At 44.2% G+C, this 19226-nt stretch overlaps 1 protein-coding gene across 1 annotated transcript; it reads left to right on the top strand.

The window, feature by feature from the left end:
- Positions 1-215: 215 nt before the first annotated feature.
- On the top strand, positions 216-18211 carry cd99 (CD99 molecule; the record flags this gene model as incomplete). Its single annotated transcript, XM_084454089.1, has 7 exons — positions 216-276; positions 11048-11140; positions 12560-12595; positions 12705-12731; positions 17045-17155; positions 17520-17573; positions 17736-18211. The coding sequence occupies 7 exons, from the start codon at positions 216-218 to the stop codon at positions 17762-17764; spliced, it is 411 nt and encodes a 136-aa protein (XP_084310215.1). The 3' UTR covers positions 17765-18211.
- Between the last annotated feature and the right edge of the window lie 1015 nt (positions 18212-19226).

Here is a 19226-nt window from a genome sequence, read left to right as displayed (position 1 = left end):
TGACTGAAAGTTGTAATTTGAAACCCGCCTCACATTTGCGCACAGCTGGGGGAGGACAGCGAGCAGATTGTAGCAGCCAAGGTATTAAAGTTATTAGACTTCTATAAACCACGAAATACCAGCACGGATTTAAATCTAATTAGAAGGGCATCGACGTTTCACGACAAGTATCGGCTGACTCAAGATCAGTAGGAGGATAGTAAAGTTGAGTCGACATGACTTGTTTGCGGATCGTCCTGCTGCTGGGGCTGGTGATCGGAGCGACTGCAGAGTTTGGTAGGATTTTCTATTGAGTTTCCTCATTTGATGTTATTGATGAACATAATCAACTTTTGACTAGTTGTCCTGATGTTTCACACCACGTCGGTCTCATGTCTCCATGTAGGCCAGTTTGAACAAATATTTAGGCCATAGGCTACCGTACTTGGTCCCAAGTGTTTCCATGCGAACGCGTTTAGTTTACACCGTAATAAATAAATTAAAATAGTTTGAGTTGAGTTTTCCCTGGTAGTGGGAATACGTGGTGGAGTTGGCTGAGTCGAGGGAGAGTCCATATGTTACAGAAACCACGAGGGAAGGGCAGGTCCACCCGTGTTTATCTCTGGAAGATAATAAGACTAGAATACTATCACACGGTTTGGACCAATCTGCACATATTTATATTTAAATCACCAGGCTCTACTGTAATGCATCACCAAGTGACTAGACGAATCCATGCAAATGGCTTTAAACATATTTCTCAAACTTCAGGGTGTACTGGGCCTATAGCCGTCACGACTTTCACAAGCAGACGTAAGACTCTATAAATATGTTTCCCTCCTGACTGGTCTGCTGGCTCCTGCTCCGTGATTGGGCATCAGACCACAGGCACGCTACCCACAACCAGATGGTAGTCTGCGCAGCCTCAGTGAGGAGGGCAACGTCTGGATTCAAAACACACACTCCAACCACCTTGAATATCAGGCCTATCCATGTGAACTAGTTTGCAAGACAAATGTGATCCCAAGCACCTTATCCACTTTAAAATAGTTCAAATGAACCTTTTACTGGCCGATTCATGACCAAGATGTAATACTTATTCAGGGGGAACACCAGTGACTCGACCACAAACAACCAGATGATGGCGGCTTCTGGACGTGCAACTTCTCACGGCCTCTATCATTTCCAGAGATACGGACCTCAATATCATCATTCCCAGCTAATAGACTTCTAAGCCTGGCTTTAGGCTTGGTTCCTCGTCAGAAGTTCTGGACTCACTGTGGGGTTCCACTGCTCTGGGGTTCCACTGCTCTGGGGTTCCACTGCTCTGGGGTTCCACTGCTCTGGGATTCCATTAGTCAGAGAGGGAGGATTGTTCTGGCTAGTTTGTTCAGAGAGACTAGTGTTCTTCTTTCACAATAGTGACTCATTCATCCCCAACTCCAGTAGTAGCAGTTGGCATGGTGCATTATAAACAAACACAGATGCCTCACGCACACCCCCTCATACCCGAACTACCCACCGCTCTCAGCTGGAGGGGACAAACCAGAACTACCCACTGCTCTCAGCTGGAGGGGACAGACTTAACTACCCCCTGCTCTCAGCTGGAGGGGACAGACTGAGCTCTCTCAGCTGGAGGGGACAGACTGAGCTCTCTCAGCGGGAGGGGACAGACTGAACTACCCCCTGCTCTCAGCGGGAGGGGACAGACTGAACTCTCTCAGCGGGAGGGGACAGACTGAGCTCTCTCAGCGGGAGGGGACAGACTGAACACTCTCAGCTGGAGGGGACAGACTGAGCTCTCTCAGCGGGAGGGGACAGACTGAACTACCCCCTGCTCTCAGCTGGAGGGGACAGACTGAACTACCCCCTGCTCTCAGCGGGAGGGGACAGACTGAACTCTCTCAGCGGGAGGGGACAGACTGAACTCTCTCAGCTGGAGGGGACAGACTGAACTACCCCCTGCTCTCAGCTGGAGAGGACAGACTGAGCTCTCTCAGCTGGAGGGGACAGACTGAGCTCTCTCAGCTGGAGGGGACAGACTGAGCTCTCTCAGCTGGAGGGGACAGACTGAGCTCTCAGCTGGAGGGGAAAGACAGACAGAGACAGACTGAGCTCAGCGCTTGATGGGCGTGTCTGTGTTCTCCAGTAGTGAAGATGTGAGTGGAGCTTAGAGATGGCTTCCAAACCATCATCTTCAGTGTCCACAGCAGGGAGTTAATCATGTTCTGCACCCCCCTACACACACACACACACACACACACACACACACACACACACACACACACACACACACACTATTCATGATCATAATGTGATTCAACCCCTTTTCGTTTTGCACAAAACAACAGTAGGTGTTTTTTTACATTGTGGATGAGTGATGGTGTTTTTTTACATTGTGGATGAGTGATGGTGTTTTTTCTCCCTTAGATTTGGACTTGTCCGACGCCCTTGGTGGTGATGATGGTGAGTGAGGTCATGCATCTACAACTTGGTCGTTTTAGCAGACACTGTTATCCAAAGTGACTTAACAATGTTTTGGGCTAGTGTTGGGGTTAAGTTCTTAGCTCAACAAGGGCACTTGCAATGATTGGCCAGTGACCTAGCCCAGTGGCCTAGCCCAGTGACCTAGCCCAGTGACCTAGCCCAGTGACCTAGCCCAGTGACCTAGCCCAGTGGCCTAGCCCAGTGACCTAGCCCAGTGACCTAGCCCAGTGACCTAGCCCAGTGACCTAGCCCAGTGACCTAGCCCAGTCTTGAACCAGAGCAGACATAGATAGATGCTCCAGCCACTGGGCTACGTACCGGCCACACTGCATTGTGAATTAAAAATCTTACTTGGTTTAGTTTAGATTTCAAAGAACACGCTGAGTGGTCGGTCAAGCTGGTTTCAAACAAAGACAATAAGTTTATTCTATGTTACGATTTGCAAGTCGGACTCGAGCACAGGAAGTGAATCCAGGCAAGAGTGAGTGACTGGGGAACGAAAGCGATAGTTTCTAACGTGAAAAAGGAAGTGACACAGTTTCAGGATGAAGAGGACAGGGAAGTGATGTCACACAGGAACAATTTGTAGTTTTAACAGACTGATTCTAGAGGAACGAACTACAAAGTTAGAACAACAGTCAAGTAGGAAAACAAAACACTTTGGTGAGACTTGAATTTCATTCACAATAGCAAACCTCTGCCTTAGCTCAGTGTGTCTCTCTTGGTTTGGAGCAGGATGTCTGTAGAAGGCCGACTCCGTGTGTAACCGAGTGCATCGTGAGTCCTCACAAACCCTCATGGAGTGAGTCCTCACAAACCCTCATGGAGTGAGTCCTCACAAACCCTCATGGAGTGAGTCCGAGGAAGTGGTAGCGATAGCTGGTGAACTCACTCCTCAAAGGAACGCTGACAGTCCCTCCAAGAGGGCCGTCCCTATTGGTGCTCAAGAACCAGCTGTCGTGAGCGTGTCCGCCTCACAAGTGTGTGGGCTTATTGAACGTGGGTTCGATTCCCACCTTGGGCAAGCCCTTAACATGGGTCGAACTGTTGGACACAACACAGACGAGAGTACAACTGTTACACTTGCATATTGTGGCTATTATTGATCTTCAAATCTTCAGTCATCATGGATAAGTGGGAAAGTCTTTATACTATCACACTGTTATTGGGTTTTCAGTCAAGTGAACATACAATCCATTTTATTGTTCACGACAATAAACAACCACCCCTCTTTGCTTTCTCAGATCCGACCGTCGCCCCGGCTAAACCTCAGCCCAAGGATACAGGCAAGGGTACGAGGCCTTACTGGGAATGCTTTGGGACTGCCCAGAATGTTCTCCTGATTCAAGAGGCTGCTTGTTGGTCGAAGCACATTACTATAGAAGTCATGAGGCTATCGCAGAGTCTCCCAACAAAATGGCTCCTGTTGTGTTGTTACTGTGTCATTGCTTCCTTGAGACTTCCTGTTGCTTACTCACTTATACAATGAGAGGTTGTGTTGTCGAATAAGCACACGTTCAGTAGCCTACATGTCATGGTTTATTTTTTTCTCCAGGTGACTTTGATTTTGACCTTTTCGATGCTCTTGGACCAGGTAAAGCAGTGAATGAGTGAATATTTGCATTTGACGTTTGAATTTACATTAATGTACATTTGACGTTTTAGTCGTTTAACAGCATGTTTTTGTCCAAAGCCACTTAGAATTGCTTAAGTAAAATGTTGTAGTTTCAATGATTTGTTAGCTGTGTCTTTATGCTCTCTGGTAATTTCAGTATTCTCAATGCCAAAGGCACACGCACATTTACTAGAGTTATTTCACTGTTAAATGTCCAGTCTGGTCCTGTAGTGTCTTGTCTTAATATCAGATGTTCTTTATTTCCTGACCCACACCTGTCTCTCCTCCCTCACCTGTAGTTCCAGTAGATCCCAAGAAACCAGCAGCAGGTGAAGGTGAGTGGACTTGGTTATATTCACACCTGAGTACAGAATGTCTTCATGACGGGTGCAACACAAAAGAAAACGAGTGCAGAGAAGAGGGAGTCACACTTTGTCCTGGTCTTGTTTGCGAGTTGAACTTGTGCTCTCAGGTAATTTCAGTATTCTCGATGGCATTGCCAAAGGCACACGCATATTTACTTTAGAATTATTTCACTGTTAAATGTCGAGTCTGGTCCTGTAGTGTCTTGTCTTAATATCAGATGTTCTTTATTTCCTGACCCACACCTGTCTCTCCTCCCTCACCTGTAGATCCGGTAGATCCCAAGAAACCAGCAGCAGGTGGAGGTGAGTGAGCACTTAGAGTTACAGTGCATCCCGAAACTATTCATACCCCACCGTGCATGTCAGAGCACAAACTAAGCCATGAAGTCAAAGGGATTGTCTGTAGACCTCCAAGACAGGACTGTATGGAGGCACAGATCTGGGGAAGAGTACAAAAAAATCTGTAGCATTGAAGGTCCCAATGAGCACAGAGGTCTCCTTCATTCGTAAATGAAGGAAGTTTGGAACCACCAGGACTCTTCCTAGAGATGGCCGCCCGGCCAAACTTAACAATCGGGGCAGAAGGGCATGGGTCAGGGAGGTGACCAAGAACCCGATCGTCACTGACAGAGCTCCAGCGCTCCTCTGTGGAGATGGGAGAACCTTCCAGAAGGAGAACCATCTCTGCAGCACTCCACCAATCAGGCCTTTATGGTAGAGTGGCCAGAGAGAAGCCTCTCCTCAGTAAAGGCAGGAACTGGGAGACTAGTCAGGATTGAGGGAGAGATTAATGCAGCCATGTACAGAGAAAACTTTGATGAAAACCTTCTCTGGACCTCAGAGTGAGTTGAAGGTCCACCCTCCAACATGATGACCCTAAGCACACAGCCAAGATAAAGTAGTGGCTTCAGGACAAGTCTGTGAATGACCTTGAGTGGCCCAGCCAGAGCCCAGACTTGAACCCCATTGAACATCTCTGATCTGAAAATGGCCGTGCACCAACGCTCCCCATCGAACCTGATGGAGTTGAGAGAATCTGCAGACAAGATTGGTTGAAACTGCCCAAAATAGGTGTGCTAAGCTTGTAGCATCATACTCAAGAAGACATGAGGCTGAAATTGCTGCCAAAGGTGCTTCAACAAAGTATTGAGTAAAGGGTGGGAATACATAGGCACGTGTGATATATGTTTTATTTTTAATACATTTGCACACAAAAATAACTTTTTCCACCCTTGTCATTATTGAATTTTGAGGGGAAAAAAAGAATTGAATCCATTTTGGAATAAGGCTGTAACATAACAAAATGTGGAAAAAGTGAAGGGATATGAATACTTCCTGGATGCACTGTATATTCCACACCTGAGTACAGAATGTCTTCATGACGGGTGCAGCACAAAACAAAGCAAGTGCATAAAAGAGAGAGTCACACATTGTCCTGGTTTGTGAGTTGAACTTGTGCTCTCAGGTAATTTCTGTATTCTCGATGGCTTTGACAAAGGCACACGCATATTTACTTTAGAGTTATTTCACTGTTAAATGTCCAGTCTGGTCCTGTAGTGTCTTGTCTTAATATCAGATGTTCTTTATTTCCTGACCCTCACCTGTCTCTCCTCCCTCACCTGTAGATCCAGTAGCTCCCAAGAAACCAGCAGCAGGTGGAGGTGAGTGGACTTGGTTATATTCACACCTGAGTACAGAATGTCTTCATGACGGGTGCAACACAAAACAAAGCGAGTGCAGAGAAGAGGGAGTCACACTTTGTCCTGGTTTTGTTTGTGAGTTGAACTCACTGTTATGGTTGTGTAATGTTTGAGTGCCAGGCCCTTGTATGCGTATTACATCACTTGTCTCTTCTGCAACATTCCTTCCTAGATGATGGACTGGACCTGTTCGATGCTCTCGGTCCAGGTAAAGTCTGTGTCTGTGACAGGTGGTGTTGGGGCTGTGGGAGATGTAGTCCTTCAGGTGGTGTTGAGGCTGTGGGGGATGTAGTCCTACAGGTGGTGTTGGGGCTGTGGGGGATGTAGTCCTACAGGTGGTGTTGGGGCTGTGGGAGATGTAGTCCTTCATGGTTGTTCTGGGTTTTCTTCAGGGTTCAGTGTTTCCTCTGGAATGCTTGGTAAAGCCCAGTCCTCCTCTCTTCCTTCCTGTGACTCTTGAGCCCAGTTTTGCTTCGCCGCTCCACAGTTATGATGTCTTGAGCAACTTTTTTGTTGTTGGCAACTTTTTTGTTGTTGTCAAGCAACGTGTCAAGCAATACATTTCAAGAAGCATAAATTAGGCTTTAGGCCCATAGTATGTAATTTTGCAACTGTGGGATACCTGAGGATTCTAAAGGGTATAAATATATACTTGAGGATTTTAAAGGGTATATATATACCTGAGGATTTTAAAGGGTATATATACCTGAGGATTCTAAAGGGTATATATACCTGAGGATTCTAAAGGGTATATATATATATACCTGAGGATTCTAAAGGGTATATATACCTGAGGATTCTAAAGGGTATATATACCTGAGGATTCTAAAGGGTATATGTACCTGAGGATTCTAAAGGGTATATACTTGAGGATTCTAAAGGGTATATATACCTGAGGGTTCTAAAGGGTATATATACCTGAGGATTCTAAAGGGTATAAATATATACTTGAGGATTTTAAAGGGTATATATATACCTGAGGATTTTAAAGGGTATATATACCTGAGGATTCTAAAGGGTATATATACCTGAGGATTCTAAAGGGTTTATATACCTGAGGGTTCTAAAGGGTATATATACCTGAGGATTCTAAAGGGAATATATACCTGAGGATTCTAAAGGGTATATATACCTGAGGATTCTAAAGGGTATATATACCTGAGGATTCTAAAGGGTATATATACCTGAGGATTCTAAAGGGTATATGTACCTGAGGATTCTAAAGGGTATATTATACCTGAGGATTCTAAAGGGTATATATACCTGAGGATTCTAAAGGGTATATGTACCTGAGGATTCTAAAGGGTATATACTTGAGGATTCTAAAGGGTATATATACCTGAGGGTTCTAAAGGGTATATATACCTGAGGATTCTAAAGGGTATATATACCTGAGGATTCTAAAGGGTATATTATATACCTGAGGATTCTAAAGGGTATATACCTGAGGATTCTAAAGGGTATATATACCTGAGGATTCTAAAGGGTATATACCTGAGGATTCTAAAGGGTATATACCTGAGGATTCTAAAGGGTATATATACCTGAGGGTTCTAAAGGGTATATATACCTGAGGATTCTAACGGGTATATATACCTGAGGATTCTAACGGGTATATATATACCTGAGGATTCTAAAGGGTATATACCTGAGGATTCTAAAGGGTATATACCTGAGGATTCTAAAGGGTATATATACCTGAGGATTCTAAAGGGTATATACCTGAGGATTCTAAAGGGTATATACCTGAGGATTCTAAAGGGTATATATACCTGAGGATTCTAAAGGGTATATATACCTGAGGGTTCTAAAGGGTATATATACCTGAGGATTCTAAAGGGTATATATACCTGAGGGTTCTAAAGGGTATATACCTGAGGATTCTAAAGGGTATATATACCTGAGGATTCTAAAGGGTATATATACCTGAGGGTTCTAAAGGGTATATATACCTGAGGATTCTAAAGGGTATATATACCTGAGGGTTCTAAAGGGTATATACCTGAGGATTCTAAAGGGTATATATACCTGAGGATTCTAAAGGGTATATATACCTGAGGGTTCTAAAGGGTATATACCTGAGGATTCTAAAGGGTATATATACCTGAGGATTCTAAAGGGTATATACCTGAGGATTCTAAAGGGTATATACCTGAGGATTCTAAAGGGTATATATACCTGAGGATTCTAAAGGGTATATACCTGAGGATTCTAAAGGGTATATACCTGAGGATTCTAAAGGGTATATTTACCTGAGGATTCTAAAGGGTATATATATACCTGAGGATTCTAAAGGGTATATATACCTGAGGATTCTAAAGGGTATATATACCTGAGGATTCTAAAGGGTGTATATATACCTGAAGATTCTTACAGTTATATATACCTGAGGATTCTAAAGGGTATATATACCTGAGGATTCTAAAGGGTATATATACCTGAGGATTCTAAAGGGTATATACCTGAGGATTCTAAAGGGTATATACCTGAGGATTCTAAAGGGTATATACCTGAGGATTCTAACGGTTATATATACCTGAGGATTCTAAAGGGTATATATACCTGAGGATTCTAAAGGGTATATATACCTGAGGGTTCTAAAGGGTATATTTACCTGAGGATTCTAAAGGGTATATATATACCTGAGGATTCTAAAGGGTATATTTACCTGAGGATTCTAAAGGGTATATATACCTGAGGATTCTAAAGGGTATATATACCTGAGGATTCTAAAGGGTGTATATATACCTGAAGATTCTTACAGTTATATATACCTGAGGATTCTAAAGGGTATATATACCTGAGGATTCTAAAGGGTATATATACCTGAGGATTCTAAAGGGTGTATATATACCTGAAGATTCTTACAGTTATATATACCTGAGGATTCTAAAGGGTATATTATACCTGAGGATTCTAAAGGGTATATATACCTGAGGATTCTAAAGGGTGTATATATACCTGAGGATTCTAAAGGGTATATATACCTGAGGATTCTAAAGGGTATATATACCCGAGGATTCTAAAGGGTGTATATACCTGAGGATTCTAAAGGGTATATATACCTGAGGATTCTAAAGGGTATATTATACCTGAGGATTCTAACGGGTGTATATATACCTGAGGATTCTAAAGGGAAAGGCCCACATGTCATTTTGTAACTGTGGGCCGTACAAGGTGTAAGTGACTAGAGCCGTTCTCTCCTGGGCCAATAGCAAGCGAGGAGGTTACTGAGGTGAATGTTTATCATCCATAGATCCTGAGCCTGCGAAACCAGCCGTCCCGCCCAACAACGGAGGCACTGGTACGTCTCAACGCTCACAGTGAAACAGAGATCCACATTACTGACCGATCACACCCCTCAACCATGTTACTGACCGATCACCCTTCAACCATGTTACTGACCGATCACCCTTCAACCATGTTACTGACCGATCACCCTTCAACCATGTTACTGACCGATCACCCTTCAACCATGTTACTGACCGATCACCCTTCAACCATGTTACTGACCGATCACCCTTCAACCATGTTACTGACCGATCACCCTTCAACCATGTTACTGACTGATCACCCTTCAACCATGTTACTGACCGATCACCCTTCAACCATGTTACTGACCGATCACCCTTCAACCATGTTACTGACCGATCACCCTTCAACCATGTTACTGACCGATCACCCTTCAACCATGTTACTGACCGATCACCCTTCAACCATGTTACTGACCGATCACCCTTCAACCATGTTACTGACCGATCACCCTTCAACCATGTTACTGACCGATCACACCCTTCAACCATGTTACTGACCGATCACCCTTCAACCATGTTACTGACTGATCACACCCTTCAACCATGTTACTGACTGATCACCCTTCAACCATGTTACTGACTGATCACCCTTCAACCATGTTACTGACCGATCACCCTTCAACCATGTTACTGACCGATCACACCCTTCAACCATGTTACTGACCGATCACACCCTTCAACCATGTTACTGACTGATCACCCTTCAACCATGTTACTGACCGATCACCCTTCCACCATGTTACTGACCGATCACCCTTCAACCATGTTACTGACCCATCACACCCTTCAACCATGTTACTGACCGATCACCCTTCCACCATGTTACTGACCGATCACCCTTCAACCATGTTACTGACCGATCACCCTTCAACCATGTTACTGACTGATCACCCTTCAACCATGTTACTGACCGATCACCCTTCAACCATGTTACTGACCGATCACCCTTCAACCATGTTACTGACTGATCACCCTTCAACCATGTTACTGACCGATCACCCTTCAACCATGTTACTGACCGATCACCCTTCAACCATGTTACTGACTGATCACCCTCCAACCATGTTACTGACTGATCACCCTCCAACCATGTTACTGACCGATCACCCTTCAACCATGTTACTGACCGATCACCCTTCAACCATGTTACTGACCGATCACCCTTCAACCATGTTACTGACTGATCACCCTTCAACCATGTTACTGACCGATCACCCTTCAACCATGTTACTGACCGATCACCCTTCAACCATGTTACTGACCGATCACCCTTCAACCATGTTACTGACCGATCACACCCTTCAACCATGTTACTGACCGATCACCCTTCAACCATGTTACTGACCGATCACCCTTCAACCATGTTACTGACCGATCACCCTTCAACCATGTTACTGACCGATCACACCCTCCAACCATGTTACTGACCGATCACACCCTTCAACCATGTTACTGACTGATCACCCTTCAACCATGTTACTGACCGATCACACCCTTCAACCATGTTACTGACCGATCACCCTTCAACCATGTTACTGACCGATCACACCCTTCAACATGGCTGCCCTGACCCTGTCCTGTGTGCAGGTGGGGGTGGGGGCTCCTTCGGGGACGGGGACCTGCTGGACATCGCCGGAGGGGCTGATGGGGACTACAAGCCAGATGGAGGAAAGTCAGGAGGTACAGTAGGACATTTTTCCTTTGATGGATTGAAACATTTGATCCAAGGCTTCCTTTCGCATTTTGGCGACCAAAAAAGGGGCTCAAGAAATGTTCATTTTGCACCTGTAATGATTTTACGTGCTTCACAAAAGGATGTTAAGTTTGGGATTTTATTGACTTGGACCCTGAATATTACCTCTAATTAGATTAATTGCAGTTTAATTACTGTTCAGTATATAAATTAATCTATCAATATGTAATAAATATTAATCTATTAATATGTAGTAAATGATCTAATTGGAAATGGAACCAGAAGTGTATTGTTACCTAATTCTTCTTCTCGAGACTAAAACGGTGATTCTGTCTTGTCCAGGATCATGTCTTTCTCCCAGAGTCAGTATGGAACTGATTACTTGTTTTTTTACAAAACAAAATGGAAATGATTAGCAGTTTAAATAGTGCCATATGCCTCGTAGTCAGATGCAATCCTGCGTGCTCTTCTGCAGAGAGAGTCCGTTTCCCCACCTCTGCCTTGAGGCATTCTCTATGAGCCTGTTCTGATAAGCGCTCACTGTGCTTTATTATATGATTCACTCAAATATCATATTAGAGACTACAGGGATAGCTAACACATAATGGCCGACCATGGCCATAGGCAACTATTTGTGCACTCTACTGTTAGTCATGTGTCTCTTATGAAGTATCTAGCCCATGTTTACTGCTCTGTATATGTTCTTGGCCAATAGACAAACATTTTCCAGGAGCTTGCTTGATCGTTGAGAGTGTGGAGATAGGTCTGGATATGTAGAAGTGTTGAGATAGTTCTGGCTATGTAGAAGTGTTGAGATAGTTCTGGCTATGTAGAAGTGTGGAGATAGTTTTGGCTATGTAGAAGTGTGGAGATAGTTCTGGTCTGGTTATGTAGAAGTGTGGAGATGGGTCTGGTTATGTAGAAGTGTGAAGGTAGGTCTGGTACTGTAGAAGTGTGAAGGTAGTTCTGGATGTGTAGAAGTGTGAAGGTAGGTCTGGCTATGTAGAAGTGTGGAGATAGTTCTGGTTATGTAGAAGTGTGAAGGTAGGTCAGGTCCGAGCCTAGATCTGCAGTAACCTGTCATTACAGTAACCAGAGCTATGCACCCCGTTAGATCCTGTCCACCGGAAAAAAGGACCCACGTTTTTGAAATATTCAGAGAGAATGTAGAAATGACTTGACAGTCTGCATCTCTGTATATCTCAATACAGTATGTATGTCCTAAGTAACATGTACAGCGTGTCCTCAGGAACACAGGTGTGTCCGTAACCATGGCTACAGCACTACAATAGTGTCACACGTCACCTCTGTACAATGGAAGGAAGTCTACTCAGATGAGGCTCCTAGAGACGCTGGTCTTAAGGGGGAACATCACTCATTTGGTTTTGTTTTGTTTTTAAATCCAGGACGCGCCAGCGACCCTGCCCACGACCCCAACCAGGGTACGCTTTTATTCCAACACATTCCCCAACTCTCCGTAGCAGATTGTCTTTGCTGTAGTGGCTCGGTAGTCCTGGTCAGTGACCCACTGTGTCGTCTCTGTCTTTGCAGGGGGCGAAGCCGCAGACCAACCTCAAGGTAAATAAACACGTTGCCGTGGGGATGTCCCATCATATCGACCTTCCTCTGCTCGCCTGTCTTATCTAGAGTACGCGTGTCTCGTCTGGAACTCACTTCCTTAGTTTTTCGCCTCTTGCTTATGTGGAAATGACCTTTCACCCTCTCTTGACATGACGTGAGTTCATCTTTCCTGTCTCAGTGGATGAGCAGATCTGGCTCTCCTGAAACCGTCTGCTCTGCGTTTAGTTGTGTTGACGTCTGTGTTTAGTTGTGTTGACGTTGGTGTTTAGTTGTGTTGACGTCTGTGTTTAGTTGTGTTGACGTTGGTGTTTAGTTGTGTTGACGTCTGTGTTTAGTTGTGTTGACGTCTGTGTTTAGTTGTGTTGACATCTGTGTTTAGTTGTGTTGACGTTGGTGTTAAGTTGTGTTGACGTCTGTTTAGTTGTGTTGACGTCTGTGTTTAGTTGTGTTGACGTCTGTGTTTAGTTGTGTTGACGTCTGTTTAGTTGTGTTGACGTCTGTGTTTAGTTGTGTTGACCTCTGTGTTTAGTTGTGTTGACGTCTGTGTTTAGTTGTGTTGACGTCTGTGTTTAGTTGTGTTGACGTCTGTGTTTAGTTGTGTTGACGTCCGTGTTTAGTTGTGTTGACGTCTGTGTTTACTTGTGTTGACGTCTGTGTTTAGTTGTGTTGACGTCTGTGTTTAGTTGTGTTGACGTCCGTGTTTAGTTGTGTTGACGTCTGTGTTTACTTGTGTTGACGTCTGTGTTTACTTGTGTTGACGTCTGTGTTTACTTGTGTTGACGTCTGTGTTTACTTGTGTTGACGTCTGTGTTTAGTTGTGTTGACGTCTGTGTTTAGTTGTGTTGACGTCTGTGTTTAGTTGTGTTGACGTCTGTGTTTAGTTGTGTTGACATCTGTGTTCTTAGTTCCTCTCCGTACGCTGCAGGTCTGTGATCATGGTGATATTTATCTGTAAACGCACCACTCGTCTGTAGTCAGTAAACCTATAGAAGATGGATAGAAAACTACTGGTCAAATTGAGCTGATGTATGTTTCTATGTCTGTCGAGGACATGAGGTGTGCTCAGATCTGATGTTAAGTTATTGCATATGTGTATTATTATGAGAAGTAGCATAGTGTCATTAGTCAGATTTTATTCCTTGTTCTTTTGATGCGCAGAGCGCAGCAGGCGGGGTCCACGGTGGCGTAGCGGTCTCAGTATCGGGTTCTGGTTCAGCTGCCCACCGGGGATTGGGGTCCACGCCCCGGTCTCGCCAGATCCCACAGGGGAGGGGCGTATTGGGCCGCCTCTCCCGAGAGTCGTTAGTTTAATTTGGGTGTGGGGGTCCCCGGCTCTGCAGCGACCCTGTCTTGTGTGGGAGTCATGGTTATGGGCTTGAGGGAGTCAGGTAGCGGTCTCTCTCTCTCTCTCTCTCTCTCTCTCTCTCCGACCGCGGGGTCGTGTGACGGACCCTCCACAGCAGCGACTGGGGACAACTGGACAATCGGTCGGGTGTGATTGGCTACCAAATTGGGTGAAAATGGGATCAAATCTGAAATGTATTTTTCAAATTCAAAAGAAGAGAGCAACAGAGACAACTATAACGTAGGTTAGCGGGAATCATTCAGAAATAACTCCTTTGGTTTGCCTATGGATGTGAACACTGGTGACGGACTCGGCTGGTTCACCCTAAAACTCAGCTGCGATTGTGTGTCTTTGCAGATCTAGATCCTCTGTGGGGGCCGTTCCTGAAGCTCCTAGATGCTAACATGCCAGAGGAAGTCCACATGTGGATATCCAACCTAAAGCGCGTAGTGCAGCCCCTGTTAGAGAGAGCTATGGAGCTGCTGGAGGTTTACCAGTGAGCCCACACCGGCTCGCAGGAAGTTGTTTCTGATTGGTCCTCCCATCTGAGGGTCTGTGCTCTGTATGGTTGCTTTGTTGGGATCTCAGCTCTCAGGTGTTATGGAACCTCTTCCAGAACTGAACTGATGTTACAAGCCAAATGATTGGTTGATGTGTAAATTATTTTTTCTCAGGTTAGGTATGAAGGTCAACATGTTTTTGTTCTTGAAGGACTGGGTGTGTTCAGTTTACTTTCTCCCTTTGACACCCCGCCCTACTTTCTCCTTCCCAAGGTCAATGTATGTCCTACAGTCTTTTACATGATTACTCAAGACATGTTGTGTAAATGGTTCCCTGAAGGGTTTTATGACTGGACTGAAGAGATAAATAGTTCCAATATGTTCTGTTCTTTTTGTTTCTTTTTATTGCTTCAGTTTTTTCCACCTGAAGCATAGAACATTCTGCTGGGGGTCTTCCTCCTCTCTAGGCTACATCCACTGTTTCATTCAACTCAACATACCCTCTTTTATAGTGTAGTTGCGCAGAATACTGACCACCAATACACAGCAAACTAGGAAACATAACAGCATTTTATCAGAGACCCTTCAAACCGAAATATTCTGAGGTGTTTTGTGGACACGGCGGTAATGACAGAGCATTTTCCAAGCAAGGTCTTTCATTTTGTCCCAGAGAAGCCGCCTGTCCTAACAAGTCTGCCAGACACCTCAAACTCTCCACTCTGCTGGAGTAGCAGCAGCTCTGCCTCTAGTCAGCGCAACATTCCTGACATTACAACCCTTCAAAACACACATGAAGTATTCATGAGCTGAGTGTCTCCACACATGTCCTCTCCTCGGGGAATCAGCTGTAGTTTGAATCCGGGGAAACCTAACAACTGGCCAACTAGATACAATAATTTTCTCTTAATTGACCCTTGTAGTGTATTGTGTTGTGATGGACAGTATATTTGTGTCTATGGTGGTGGGTTGCTTGATCAAGATGACCTTTCTTGAGCAATTTTACCAAATAAAATTGTCACTGCAACATTTAATACTGTGTGAGAAGTCAAATCAGCCATAGATGGTTGTGTTTGTGATTCTGTGTGTGATGGTTGTGTTTGTGATTCTGTGTGTGATGGTTGTGTTTGTGATTCTGTGTGTGTGATGGTTGTGTTTGTGATTCTGTGTGTGTGATGGTTGTGTTTGAGATTCTGTGTGTGTGATGGTTGTGGTTGTGATTCTGTGTGTGTGTGGTTGTGTTTGTGATTCTGTGTGTGATGGTTGTGTTTGTGATTCTGTGTGTGATGGTTGTGATTCTGTGTGTGTGTGGTTGTGTTTGTGATTCTGTGTGTGATGGTTGTGTTTGTGATTCTGTGTGATGGTTGTGTTTGTGATTGTGTGTGTGATGGTTGTGTTAGTGATTCTGTGTGTGATGGTTGTGTTTGTGATTGTGTGTGTGATGGTTGTGTTTGTGATTGTGTGTGTGATGGTTGTGTTTGAGATTGTGATTCTGTGTGTGTGATGGTTGTGTTTGTGATTGTGTGTGTGATGGTTGTGTTTGTGATTCTGTGTGTGATGGTTGTGTTTGAGATTGTGATTCTGTGTGTGTGATGGTTGTGTTTGAGATTGTGATTCTGTGTGTGTGATGGTTGTGTTTGTGATTGTGTGTGTGATGGTGTGTTTGAGATTCTGTGTGTGATGGTTGTGATTCTTCTGGCCTGAATAAAACCTGTTGGAACGGTCTTGCCTCCACAACGTGTTTTGATTTCTAATCCTCTGTGGAAGTTGTGAATAACGCTTACGTTCCTGGGCGGTGTGGGTGGATCCTGTGTTCGGCACCTTGAGAATGTTTCATGCCTGTGTGAGTGAAGCTCATTGGCCTGTGCAGTCGAGGCTGTCTAACACCAGCAGGACACTGCGTTGGCGTTGAGGGATCCAGGCTTTCCCCAGGCAGGCGGGCGACGCCCTGAGCTCTCCCCTCTGACTCATTACTCAAAATGGTTCCCAGTGCCAGAGGCCAGTTTTGCGCGTGTCAGAGCACAGTAAGCTTTGTTCATGCGATACAAGCGTTTCGTTCGCTGACTCGGCTGCTCTTTCTGCATGGATACTTTGTAGTGTTTTGTCCTTGGGATAGGCTGGCGTCGATGAGTCACGGGCCCATTGTGGACCAGGCTTTCCGTTGGGCTTAGTGGGGGTTTTTTCCTGTGGAGTTTGTTCTGGGTTGTCAGGAGGCATCTGTAGCCGACATGTTTCACAAAGACACGCCCAGCCCAGCCACAGCCCTCGCTAGGCTCTTTCCAAAACTCTTTTCCAGCACAAACTGATGCTGTAATACAAAGGTATTTGGCTGCCACCTTGTGGCCTGAGCGCGCTCTTACACCAAATCTCCCCAAGTTGTCAAAAGTATTACAACATACTTTTGTTGTGTGACTTATAGCCGTGTTGACCAACACGATTCATGAAGAGATTCTTCTTCTCCTGTGTAGAAGCAGGGTCCATTGCAGGGATAGCCAGTGCCATCGGAGTGGCCCTCCTCGGGGCTGCCTCCGGCTACTTTGCCTACCAGAAGAAGAAACTGTGTTTCAAGATACAGGGAGGTGAGTCGGCGTCCGCTCTGTATTAAACCTGTTGTCCCACGCATGCACACTATATAACTGACCTCCAAACGCATGCACACTATATAACTGACCTCCAAACGCATGCACACTATATAACTGACCTCCAAACGCATGCACACTATATAACTGACCTCCAAACACATGCACACTATATAACTGACCTCCAAACGCACGCACACTATATAACTGACCTCCAAACGCATGCACACTATATAACTGACCTCCAAACACATGCACACTATATAACTGATCTCCAAACGCATGCACACTATATAACTGACCTTTAAACGCATGCACACTATATAACTAACCTCCAAAATGTTGTTTTTCTTCTTCTCCTCAGGTGAAGACCCAGAGAGTGGCAAGGACCATCGTGGCACTGAGTCTGAACCCCAAGGTAGGCATCCACAGAACCACATGGTGCATTATAACATGGTATCAACATCTCCCTGTTATACTGTGCATGTCAATGATTGATGTGTCAAATGTGTATATAAAGTGTTGTCTTCCCTTGGTAATATTTGCACAGATGTAGATTAAACTGTTCTCTTCCTTCCAGTTCTCAGCAACCTGCTGAGTTCATCCTAGTCAGTTGAGATCTGCTGAGTTCATCCTAGTCAGTTGAGATCTGCTGCACCGCTGCAAACCCAGTCTGACTGTTCACGCATTCAGCGTGAGCTACAAGAGACATTCTGTTTCTCCATTCGACATGTAAATGTTACATCGCACCATGACATCTTCTCTAGCTGCATACTTGATTACTTGATTGTTGCACATGTTTTGAGCATCGATATGAATTCATTTGAATAACAGATGTGATTGTTTTCATCACTGTCCTCTTCACTTATAATACATGATATATTCATCACTTTTGACCGTAAAAACAACATTTTGCACATGGCTGTCTCATTATTATACATACAGGTGCGTTCTTTGATTTTGATTGCGAGCTTGTTTTGTGTCTTCCTTAATCCTCTGATTATGATCTAGAATCAAAGTCTTTTCACACAACACGTTACCGTGTGTTGGCCCATCTTAGTCAATGGAAGGATTTATTCATTTTTGAAGTGTTGGATGTGTATAATGTAAAAGTACTTAATGGAATTGAATAGTTGGACTTGTATGAACTTATGTTGTCATTTATTTTGGTGCCACTTGACTGTGTGATCACATGCAGTATAGAAGCACATGCTGAGATGTGCATCAATGTTCTCATGTTTATGTTAACGTTCTACATGTTCTAGTTCTAATGATAGAACTTTAACATCAACACGACATGTTCTAGTTCTTATATTCATGTTTGTTAAAGTTTTACATGTTCTAGTTCTTATGCTCATGTTTGTTAGTTCTCCATGTTCTAATTCTTATGGTAGAACCTTAACATAAACCTGACATGTTCTACTTCTAACACCGTGTCCTAACTGCTTGCGACGCGAGCAACAGAACGAGACATCTCATGCTTGCTGTCCTAACTGAAACCGTTAAATGTCCTGTTCTGTTACGTCATTTGTCTATATTCCCAACTGAAGACAGTTAAAGAACGAACGCCTGTCAACGCGAGCGACAGGAGGAAAATAGGAACAGGGCGAGCGTCAAAAGGGCAGTTAAAACGTCGCACTGCGTCGCTCTCATCCAGTTAGGACATAACAATAGAAAACAAAGCAATGGAACACATTTTGTCGCTGACGCTCGCTCATGTCCCGTGTAGTTAGGACACGGTGCTCATGTTTATGTTTTAGTTCTGATGCTGATGTGTGTTAGTTCTACATGCTCTGGTTCTTATGGTAGAACCTTAACATAAACATGACATTTTCTAATTCTGATGCTCATGTTTATGTTAAGGTTCTACATGTTTTAGTTCTGATGCTCATGTGTGTTAGCTCTACATGCTCTGGTTCTTATGGTAGACCTTTTAACATTAACATGACATGCTCTAGTTCTGTTGCTCATGTTTATGTTAAGGTTCTACATGTTCTAGTTATGTTTATGTTAAGGTTCTACATGTTCTAGCTCTTATGGAAGATAATCTCTCTCCTGGGTCTGATACCAA

The sequence above is a fragment of the Borostomias antarcticus genome (assembly GCF_949987555.1).
Source record: "Borostomias antarcticus genome assembly, chromosome: 19".
NCBI classification, from domain to species: Eukaryota; Metazoa; Chordata; class Actinopteri; order Stomiiformes; family Stomiidae; genus Borostomias; species Borostomias antarcticus.
The sequence above is the reverse complement of the archived record's forward strand: the minus strand, read 5'-3'. Positions and strand labels throughout refer to the sequence as shown.